The following is an 11,061-nucleotide window of genomic DNA, read 5'->3' on the forward strand; positions in this document are numbered from 1 at the left end:
CTCTGAGAGCGAACAAGACAGGCAGATCTTGGCCTGCATTCTAGGGAGGAGACAGAAACTGACAAGGAAAATGTTAGAAGGAGTAAATGCTACAGAGAGAATTAAATGTGTGCTTGAAATGGGCTGGAGGGCTGCTCTACATAGGGGGTGGGGAATCAGGGAAGGGCTCTGGGAGGAGATGACGTCATCATCACCTTGTCCTGATCATCCGGCCCACAGAATCTGTAGTGGTGCTCACCCACAGGGTCACGAGTCTGTTTCGGCCGATGCCCAACTGCCCCTTGCCATCCTTTTCTCCCTCACAGCCGGAAGCCTCCGTCCCTTCCTCCCAAGAAGCAGCCCTAAGATGCCTAGAATCCCCTACTGGGATAAGGACAGCTCCGAAGGATCTGGGTGGGGCATAACCACTCTCTAGAGACAAATGAGCCTGGGGTCAGATCCGCGAGATTGGGATAATAGCAGTGCCCGCTTTATCCGGCCTTTGCAAGCATTAAATGTGTCATCGCACTTAAGGCATCCAAGCGCCCCGCACACAGTAAGCGCTCAGAAAGTGGCAACTACCTCAATAAATGTCAGTAAATGTCAGCTGTCTCGTTCTGGACTCTGAGGAGGCCGGGCCTTCTCCCTGGGCCCCAGTTTCTTCTGCCGCCCTCTCTGGCAGCGGTACAGGGCAAGTTCAGGTGCACATCCTCCCCAGGCTGTCCACACCGCTGCGGCCTCGGGGCGGGTTACAGCGGAGGAATCCGAGGCCGCAGGAGAGTGGGAGGTGGCCACTATGAACCTAAGCTTCGGGCAAACCCACGCCCGGCGCCTCAATGACCACGCCCCATCCCCGAAGGCCACGCCCCCGGATCCCTTCCCCTTGCCTGGAGTGGGCCCAGCCGGCGTGCTCCTTTAAGGCAGCCAGCGGGCCGAGAAGAGTGTTTAGCCCCCTCCGACGCCGCCAAGGTACGGGCTTCACCTTTAAGGCGGCGCAGGGACTGCTGGGAAGGCCGGCGGGATGGAGGCGGTGGGACCTGCTCACGGCTGCTGGTCCGGGTGAAGCGGGGCGGGAGCCGGAGCCGGAGCAGGAGGCGGGCCCGAGCGGGAGACGCAGGTCCACGCGGGGCCGATCGGGCCGGGAGAGGGGGGGGCTCTGGGTCGGCCTAGGGGAGGGGTCGTCTTGGGCGCGGCCTGTGAGAGGGCCAGGCCAGCCCGCGGGGAGGGGGCGCAGTCCTGGGTGGCCGGGGGCGGGAGCTCGGCCTTTTCAGGGGAGGGGTCCGCAGGATGTCGTACTGGCCTATGGGGCGCGGCCTGGGGGGAGGGGGGGACGAAGAACCCGAGATCTCAGCTCCTTAGGGGGAGGGTCTCCCCAGGGTCAAGCTGCCCAGGAGGAGGGGCTCTGTGGCTCGGCCTGCCTGTTGGGAAGGGGGCTGCCCGAGGGGGGCTGGGGCCGGATCGCCCAGAGGGGACGGTGTCTCCGCACGGGAGTGAACCCCCCAAGATCCCCGTAGGTCCATCCTCTGGCGCGCCCTGCTCTGGCTTAGGGAGTCTCCAGGGAAGCCCCGAGATTGGGTCGCCTAAGCCGGCCTGAGCCAGTGGTCTGGGCCGAATCCGGGTCCAGCCTCGCCGGTCGCACCGCATTGCGTCTCCCGGGCCAAGACGAGCCGGGCGCGCCCCCTGTAGGCCGAGCGCGGGCACGGTGCGGGCTGCTGCCTGGGGGACGGGGCACCCCGGGGACCCAGGCGTCCGGGGACCCTAGGTGTTTACCTAATCCGGGGCGGACGGCGGCGTGGCCCCAGGCCCGGCACCCCCTGCCCGCCCTCTCGCCTTCACAGGCGGCACGGCCATGGCCACGATGGTGCTTCCTCGGGAGGAGAAGCTGAGCCAGGATGAGATCGTGCTGGGCACCAAGGCCGTTATCCAAGGGCTAGAGACCCTGCGCGGGGAGCATCGTGCCCTTCTCGCTCCCCTCGTCGCTCATGAAGCTGGTGAGGCAGAGCCCGGCTCACAGGAGCGCTGTGTCCTCCTGCGCCGCTCCCTGGAGGCCATCGAGCTGGGGCTGGGGGAGGCCCAGGTAGGCTGGTCTGGGGTGCTAAGGAGGGAGGTCATGGGAGGGATGGAGCCTTCCAGAGGAATCCTGGCAATGTAGTAACAGAATCAGAAGGGAAGGAAGAAATCTGTCCCCTGGAGCCTCATGGTAGGATCCCAGTAAATATCTGTTGAAGAAATGGATGGGCTCTGGAGACCCCGGCCGTGCCTGGCCCCAGGAGAGCCTGATCATCTGGCTTCTCTGCTAGGTAGCAGAGACTGCATGGCCTAAAAAAACTGAGGAAATCCTTAAGGATCCCCCCATTCATTCTTCTATTCATGTATTAACAGGTAAGTTATCAAGTGCCTACTATGTGCCTGGCAATGTGTTAGGTGCCAGGGCTGCAGGTCCAACAAGACAGACGAGATCCCTGTCCTAGTCCAATAGGAAGAGAGTCAGAAATACACATATATTTATTCAATATTATAAGTTCTCCAAAGAAAATAACAAGATCTTGTGATAGCCTTAGCTATTGGTCAAGCAAGACTTCTGAGGAAATGACATTTAAATCAAGACCTGAGAGAAGGAATGAACCAGCCTCCAGAGAAAGGAGGAAAGTGAGAGGTTGCATGTACAAAGGTCCTGAAGTGGAAAAGATCTTGTTGTGGAGGGAGAACTGAGAGACCTGTCTAACTGGAGCTTCGTGAGGAAAGAGAGGGACAGAAAAGACCTGCGGAGAAGGTGGGGACCAGATCATGCTGTGCCTTATTAGTTTGGGTTTTATTCTCAGGAAATCAGGAAGCCTTTGGAGGGTTTAAGCAGTAAAGCAACACAGTCTGGCTTAGGTTTTAAAAACTCTCTCTGGCTGAGGGGTGGAGAATGAACGATTGTGGGTCAGGGTGGAAGGAGGTAGTAGGTGTTAGGAAGCCACTGCTAGAATTCCAACGAGAAATGGTGGGTTGGGCCATGAGGGTAGTAAGAAGGGGGTCAGTCCTAGACGTTCTGGAAGTAGGTCCAGTAGGGCCTGGGGATGGACTAAAGGAGACAGAGAGGGGCAGGGAGAGTCCCAGGTTTGTGGTTTGAGGAAATTAAGAGGAGGAGAGAGCCTGGATGGGTCAGGAGTTCTGTTTGGGCCCTCTTAAGTTGGGGCTGCCAGGATGACATGCAGACGGAGCTATCCAGGAGGTGCTGGGATGTACAAGGAGTTAGACTCTCGGGCAGAGAGTCTTGGCCCACTCAGATCTTGGCTGAGACACTGCCTGGCTCTGTGAATCCTGGGCAGGTGGTATCACCTTGGTTTCCTTGTTTTTAAAATAGGGATCATGCCATCTGCCATAAATACTTCCAGGCTGTTTAGGATATTTTTTAAAAATAGCTAGTGGTTGTGAAAACACCTGTCACTTAGGCGTTTGCTAGTCAACTAGAAAGCACGGGGTCCCAGACTGCCTGGCTCTCTGGGAGGGCAATGTGTCGGGCATTCACTCCTCGGCCGGCTGACTGCCAGGTACAGAGATGAACACACCAGGGCCCCCTCCCAGTGTATACAGGCACAGATGGACAACAGGATGGCATGGAGGTGGGGGAGGTGCCGTGCTTTCCGGGGGCTGACGGCATAAGAGGCTTCACTGCAGAAATGACCCTGACCATGAAGGACGGAGAAAGGGTAGAGTCTAGGCAAGGCCCCAAGGCGGGAGGAGCCTGGAAGCTCAGGAAAGGAGTCGTGGAGTTTGGGGAGAGGGATGGGGGCTGAGGCTGAGGCCTCTGGATCCCCTTACCTGCCCCTGTGGTTTTCCAGACACTGGGGGTTTAGGACACACACCCCCTTCCCTCCCTGGGAGCTGCAGGAGGACAGGGGCTGCCCTGGCCCCTTGGCAGAAGTCAGGATGGAGTCTTTCGGTAGCCCTTCAGTCGTCTATCAGGGTCTTTGGGAAAGCGCTAGCCCTGGGCCAGGGGCAGCGGTATGGTATAGTGGCTCTGGCTACAGGGCTTGAGTACAACTCCTAGGAGAGACGGGAAACGAGTGGACGGCTCGGGGAAAGGGCAGCACCCCAGCTAGCGCTCTTCATGATCCAAACAACCCAACAAGGTGGGAACTGGACCATCGATGTGGAGGACTAGCTGGAGGCCCAGGAAATGGGATGGGCTATTTCAGAGTCTAGCACAGCCAGCCTGGGAGCCCAGGGCTCCTGACCACAGAAGGAAGGACTTAGGAATCCCCAAGCCTACTGGTTTCAGGTCTCAGGCTATGTTGGTCTGTTTGGGGCCCTGGGGCAAAACTCCCTTGATGAGAGGAGAACTTCGGGGCCCTCAGCCCTGCAGCTCCTCCGGGCCTGGCTCTTCTCTGGGGCCCAGGCTGGGGGGTCAGCAGGGCTCTGACCTCCGTTCCGGCTGGCTGCCGCAGGTGATCTTGGCGCTGTCGAGCCACCTGGGGGCTGTAGAGTCGGAGAAGCAGAAGCTGCGGGCTCAGGTACGGCGCCTGGTGCAGGAGAACCAGTGGCTGCGGGAGGAGCTGGCAGGGACGCAGCAGAAGCTGCAGCGCAGCGAGCAGGCCGTGGCCCAGCTCGAGGAGGAGAAGCAGCACTTGCTGTTCATGAGCCAGATCCGCAAGCTGGACGAGGACACCTCCGCCAGCGTAAGCCCTACCACGGCCACTGGGCGGGGCGGGGGCACCTGGGAGCAGGGAGGGGCGGCGGGGGGCAGACGCTGCTCCGACCCAGCCCGCCGACCCCTGGGCCGCCTCCTTCCCTGACGCCCGTCCCGTCTTCCTCCCCAGGAGGAGAAGGGGGACGTCCCCAAAGACTCTCTGGATGACCTGTTCCCCAGTGAGGAGGAGCAGAGCCCAGGTGCGGAGGGGCAGCTGGCTCTGGGGGCGGGAAAGGAAGGCTGTGTGAATTCCTGGTCCTTGGGACCCAGAGGTCACAGAAAACAAGGTCTGAGTGGCTGCCGTGTTCTTTCCTGCCTCGTTTCTGATGATAACATCCGAGCATTAGAGCTTAAAAGGCAGGTTTTACATGTTGCTTCTCTCATCTCCCAAGTTCTGTGAGGAGCAGGCATCACAGTTCAGAGCTTGCGAGCAGGCCGGCCTGGGTGCGAGCCCTGCTCGGCCTCCATTTGCTCTGTGACCACTGGTAGAATTTCTTTCCTCTCTGAGCCTCCTCTGAGGGTTAAAGGAGGACGCATGCACAGTGCTGAGCCCCGGGCCAGTACTGGCCTTGCTGATCGGGTGGCCTGTGTATCAGAGCCTCTCTTCTGCACGTGAGGAGGCTGAGGCTCAGGGGTTAGGCGACTTGCTCTGGGACACACAGCTTGAAGTACTGGAGCTGGGACTCTACCCACTCTTTTTGTGGGGTGACTAGACCCACTCTACAGATGGGGAAACTGAGAACGAATGGTGACTTGCCCAGGGCCACGTGTGACGTCGGTCAAAGGTATGGCTGGCATGTGCCGGCCCAGCTCAGGGGGCACTTGGTACATCTGACCTCCCACCCTTGGCTTTGCAGCCCCCGGCCCTGGAGGAGGAGATGTGGCTGCCCAGCACGGGGGCTATGAAATCCCAGCACGGCTCCGCACCCTGCACAATCTGGTGATCCAGTACGCCTCTCAGGGCCGCTATGAGGTGGCCGTGCCACTCTGCAAGCAGGCCCTCGAGGACCTGGAGAAGACGTCAGGCCACGACCACCCTGACGTGGCCACCATGCTGAACATCCTGGCGCTGGTCTATCGGTGAGGGCTCCCCCGGCCTCGGTCACCCATGGGAGCATTCTTCCTGAAGGCTCCAGCCCTGGCCACAAATCCTCAGTGCCTGCAGTGGGCCAGGACTCGGGTTCCACCAAGCAGTTGGGTGACAGAGAAAGAAGGATCTTGTCCCTGGAGAGGGCCAAGCCCACAGGGTGCCTGAGCTACAGACATGAATATGCCTCAGTCTAGTGGTGGACAAAGGCTTGGACATATCCAGGGAGGGGATGGCACACGAGGACGCCGGGGGCACACCTCCTCCAGGCACCAAGGCTTGAGGAGGGCCTTTGGTGAAAGTTGAGTTTGCCCAGAGCACAAGAGGGTCGGAGAAGGTCTCCTTGGCAGAAAGGACACCATGAGCAGAGGCCCTGGGGAACAGAGGACAAGGTGCACTGGGCATGGGGCAGTGAGGGTGGGATCTGGGGGAGTCTGGCTTGTACCCCAGCACTGCACGCCCTTCCTGCACAAAGCCCCCCAAGCCAGAGAGCAGGGGCTGACCACGTCTCCCCATGCTCTGGGTCACACCCCATCATGCTCACTCATTAGTAAGTATGGGACGAGTGACCACAGGGATCTTGGGCCACTAGGAGGAGGGCCTTGGGCTGGAGAATAACCCTCATCGTGCTCCCACCTGCCCCCAGGGACCAAAACAAGTACAAGGAGGCTGCCCACCTGCTCAATGATGCCCTGGCCATCCGCGAGAAGACACTGGGCAAGGACCACCCAGCTGTGAGTGAGGCTGGGTGGGAGATGGGGGCTTCCCCTCCTCCCTGCAGCTCCCAGGTCCCGGGTCATGGAGCCTCCATTCTCCCACCCGCTAGGTGGCTGCGACACTGAACAACCTGGCGGTCCTGTATGGCAAGCGGGGCAAGTACAAGGAGGCTGAGCCCCTCTGCAAGCGGGCACTGGAGATCCGGGAGAAGGTGGGAGCAGGCAGGGCTGGGCAGGCCAGGTGGGCTGGGCAGACGGGGGACGTAGGCCGGCCCCAAGCCCAGCCACTGGCTCCTGCTCCTGTCCCAGGTTCTGGGCAAGCTTCATCCAGATGTGGCCAAGCAGCTGAGCAACCTGGCCCTGCTGTGCCAGAACCAGGGCAAAGCCGAGGAGGTGGAATACTACTACCGGCGGGCACTGGAGATCTACGCCATGTGCCTTGGGCCTGACGACCCCAACGTGGCCAAGACCAAGAACAACCTGGTGTCCTGGGCTGGAGGGGGGCTGGGGGAAGGGGGAGAGGGGAGGGAGGAGAGGAAAAGGCTCCACTCCTTGCATCCTGCTCACCCTCTGGGCCCTGCCCCTCCAGGCCTCCTGCTACCTGAAACAGGGCAAGTACCAGGATGCAGAGACCCTGTACAAGGAGATCCTCACCCGCGCTCACGAGAGGGAGTTCGGCTCTGTCAGCGGTGAGCATGGCTGCCGGGTGCCCCAGCTCACCCGGCACAGGCCCACCCAGCCGTCAGCATCTAGGACGAATACCTCAGCCGGACAGGCCTCACGCCTAGGGTCTGGCTGGTCCGCAGCCACTTGTGTGCACACGTGAGCACACACACCCAACTCACACAGCCCCCTGGGAGGTTGTACCCGTGCAATGCCCTCCCTTTGCATACCTGTGCCCTCGGCCCAGAGCCTCTTCCCCTTTCTCCACTGGGCAACTCACGCTCACCGTGAAGGCCCAGCCCAGATGTCTCCCACTCTGGGAAGCCACCTTCTGGTCCCTCACGGTCAGTCACTTCCTGCTCTGCGACCCCTCAGCCCGGCCCAACATTCAGGCCTAGCGTCGTCTCGCGCCGTGGGCCTGAGGTTTGTAAGGGTGTGCTCCCCCCAACCCCCAGTCACGAGCCCCTCAAGCACAGGCCTGTGCCACAGGCATCTCTGTTCCAGAGGAGCGTCAGTCGTGTTTTGGGTCTGTTTCTTGTCCATTCATTCATTCAACGAAGCCCAACCCTGGTCCTTCTTGAGTAGCCCTGACTTCCCCCGAGACCCCAGTCATGTGTCCAGCCCAACCAGGAGAGGCCCACGTGAGAGGCTGGTGACAGCCCCGTCTCTCCCTCCAGGGGACAACAAGCCCATCTGGATGCACGCAGAGGAGCGGGAGGAGAGCAAGGTAGCTCTGTGGGGCAGAGCCCGGGCAGGCGCCTGTGGCGGGAGGATGAGGCCGGGGGTGTGTAGAGGGGAGGGCCTCCTCCCACCTTCCGCTTCTCTCTCCCCCAGGATAAGCGCCGGGACAGCACCCCCTATGGGGAATATGGCAGCTGGTACAAGGCCTGTAAAGTAGACAGGTGAGGACAGTGGGGCGGGACTGCTGGGCTGGCAGAGCACCGGGAGGCGGCATCCTGGGCGGGGGGCCGGGGCCAGGCTCCACCCTCCACACTGCTCAGCCCCGAATACACACCTCTTCTCCGTCAGCTCGTCTTTCAAGGCCCAGGTCACAGGCCACCTGTCACAAGAAGGCTTTCTGTCCCAGGACAGCCTGATTATCTCACTCCTGGGTTTCCCAGCTTTTAGTCCTGGTGGCAACGTCCCACCTAGGGCCCTCAGGTGATTCCCCAAAACGGGAATCCAGGCGGACCTGGCACAGGGCCTGACACACAGGAAAGGCTCGATTTTGGTCGGCTGGATGGTTCCTCAGGGCCAGCGTGGGCTGGGTGTCGGGATGGGCCCTGGCTCCTGGGGAGCAGGGAGTTGGAGACCGTCCCGCTCTCCCGTCCGCAGCCCCACGGTCAACACCACGCTGCGCAGCTTGGGCGCCCTGTACCGGCGCCAGGGCAAGCTAGAAGCCGCGCACACGCTGGAGGACTGCGCCAGCCGCAGCCGCAAGCAGGTAGGGCGACAGGCACCAGGGGTGTGGGCAGGGACCTGCGTGGCCCTGTGTGTGATCCAGGCAGGGCCCGTTGCTCCGCCTGATGCGCCCGCCCTCCCTCAGGGCCTGGACCCCGCAAGCCAGACCAAGGTGGTGGAGCTGCTGAAAGACGGCAGCGGTGGGCGCGGAGACCGCCGTGGCAGCCGAGACGTGCCTGCGGGTGCCGGGGCTCGGTCTGAGTCCGACCTCGAGGAGGGAGGGCCTGCGGCCGAGTGGAGCGGGGTGAGTCTAGGGGCTGGACTGGGCCAGGGGGCTGTGTAGCTGGCATGGCGCAGAGACGACCCCGTCCGCCCCACAGGACGGCAGCGGCTCGTTGCGGCGCAGCGGCTCCTTCGGGAAGCTCCGAGATGCCCTGAGGCGCAGCAGTGAGATGCTGGTGAAGAAGCTGCAGGGTGGTGGCCCCCAGGAGCCCCCGAACCCCAGGTGAGCCTCTCACCCCACAACCTACCAACCCCAGCTGCACTTCAGACCCAGGGTGAAGTCCCTGTCTCGCTCAAGCTCCACCCACCACCAATCTCCCTCCCCTTCCGCCTCCCTCCCCATCAGCCTCCCTCCCCTGCCCCAAGCTCACCCCTTCCCCCGTCCTCCCCCAGTTCCACCGTGGGCAAATCCTGACCGCCCTTTCCCCTCAGGATGAAGCGGGCCAGTTCCCTCAACTTCCTCAACAAGAGTGTGGAAGAGCCAGTCCAGGTACGGGTGGGTAGTTGTCGGCACTGGGCAGCTGAGGCCCCGGCCCCAGGCCTGCGTGTCCTATGTACTTGCCGAGCTTCTCAAGCATGTCCGTTCATCCAGCCACACTTCCTGTCTCCATCCCAGGCCTGGCTTTGGGCTGGACCCTGGGGAGACAAATGAGGGAAACTCAGCTCCTGCCTGTGAGCGGCCAGTGGCAGCACAGTAACTGTGGAGGTGGGTGGGAGTGTCAGGCCCCTCGGGGCCAGGGAAGCGCGAACTGGCGGCAGCACGAGGCTGAGCCACCCGCCCCTCTGCCCACAGCCTGGAGGCACAGGCCTCTCTGATAGCCGCACCCTCAGCTCCAGCTCCATGGACCTCTCCCGACGAAGCTCCCTTGTGGGCTAATCCTGAAGGGGCAGCCGGTCGCCAGAGCCTCCACCCGGCACCATCCCCACCCCAGCCCTGCGCATGGGCCTGCTGCTTCCCCTCCTGTCTCTCCCAAGGACCCCTGTCTTTTCTGTTCAATCTCAGGGTAACCTCCTCCCTTGTCATCTCAGCCTGAGCCCTGGAGGCTGGGCCTGACCACTCCAGCTCTACCCCTTATTTATTCCTTCCAGCAGGGCCCCCTCTTCCCTAGGTTCAGGGCCAGCGGAGGGGCTGGCCGGGGTCTCCAAAGGTAGAGAGAGGCTCAGTGGCCCCCCCTCCGCAGACCCCAAATCCAAGAACACTAAGCACCCGCCGTCCCTTCAGCACCCTGCCCTCCCCCGGCCGTTGCTTCTGTATATAGAGAAATAAGTTATTGGCCGCACTCCTCCCCTCAGTCCTTGGTACTATCCGGCCTCCCCTCACCCCACCCTTCTCTAGTGGTACCGCCCAGGCCTTAATCACCCCCATTCCGCGCGGTGGTATCTCCCAGGCTCCACATCTCAGGGGCGGTGCCTCCCCAAAGGGTTCCCTGGGCATTCTCGCGTTCCTCCCGGCCTCTGAATGGTGCGCCCTGCCCCGTGTCCCAGGACGGAGAGCCCACCCCCTGTCCGTCCTCTCACCGCCGGGCTCTGCCCTGCAGCCCGGTCTTATGCACTGCCCCTGCCGCCCGGCCCGCCCAGGCTCGGCCTGACCCCGCCCCGGGCACCGCCCGTAGAGCCATCCTGCCACGCCTCCTCCTACGCCTGCAGCTTCTTGCTAGGGGCAGTGATGGACCCCTGTGGCAGGAGGGGCTGCCCCAGTTGCGGGGTGAGGCGGTCGCTCTCTATTTTCAAATGTTGCTGTAGAAATAAAGACGGTTTGACTCTGAGCTGGGCTTGTTTTGGGGCGGAGCCCGAGGGCTCCTAGCGTCTCTACGTCTCTACATTGGGGGTGGGGTCAGGAGAAGCTGCGAGTGAGTGTGTGTGTGTGTGTGTGTGTGTGTGTGTGTATGTGTGTGTGTGTGGCTCGCTAACGTCTGGTCCCGCTCAGCTGCAACCCAGATAGGCTTCTCCTATCCCGGAGTTGTTCGGGAGCCCCACAGATTCAGGATTTTTTTCTAACAACCTTCATCTCTGAGATTCTGGAGACCACGGGCTTTGATCGAGCTTTGCCCCTTACCAAGCTGTTTGACCTTGAGCGAGTTACCGAGTCTCGATTTTTTCATCTATAAAATGTGGGTGACACCTTCTTCCTGGGGTTGCTGCTGGGAGTTAGGAGCGCCAGTACACGAAGAACCCTGGATAAATGAACTTTTACTAACGCTGCGGGGAGTGTAAAGATGAATGCCTCTGTCAGACAGACGTGAAACGTGTCAACGACA

At 61.5% G+C, this 11,061-nt stretch overlaps 1 protein-coding gene across 8 annotated transcripts; it reads left to right on the forward strand.

Moving 5' to 3' along the window:
• The first annotated feature begins 824 nt into the window (after window positions 1-824).
• Window positions 825-10,569, forward strand: KLC2 (kinesin light chain 2). Of its 8 annotated transcripts, XM_082477048.1 has the most exons (16): window positions 826-948; window positions 1,782-2,056; window positions 4,413-4,643; window positions 4,785-4,854; window positions 5,512-5,734; window positions 6,388-6,475; window positions 6,568-6,669; window positions 6,767-6,940; window positions 7,047-7,146; window positions 7,798-7,847; window positions 7,955-8,022; window positions 8,456-8,564; window positions 8,667-8,825; window positions 8,902-9,026; window positions 9,236-9,293; window positions 9,597-10,569. In XM_082477048.1, exons 2-16 carry the CDS (start codon window positions 1,829-1,831, stop codon window positions 9,678-9,680), a joined length of 1,869 nt encoding a protein of 622 aa, XP_082333174.1. In that variant the 5' UTR covers window positions 826-948; window positions 1,782-1,828; the 3' UTR covers window positions 9,681-10,569. The 8 variants fall into 8 exon arrangements, with proteins under 8 accessions (XP_082333172.1, XP_082333174.1, XP_082333178.1 ...); XM_082477046.1 differs by lacking the exon at window positions 9,597-10,569 and having other exon boundaries at window positions 825-948; window positions 9,236-9,548; XM_082477052.1 differs by lacking the exon at window positions 9,597-10,569 and having other exon boundaries at window positions 9,197-9,293.
• The last annotated feature ends 492 nt before the right edge of the window (window positions 10,570-11,061 follow it).

The sequence above is a fragment of the Balaenoptera physalus genome, assembly GCF_965194825.1.
Source record: "Balaenoptera physalus genome assembly, chromosome: 10".
NCBI lineage: Eukaryota > Metazoa > Chordata > Mammalia > Artiodactyla > Balaenopteridae > Balaenoptera > Balaenoptera physalus.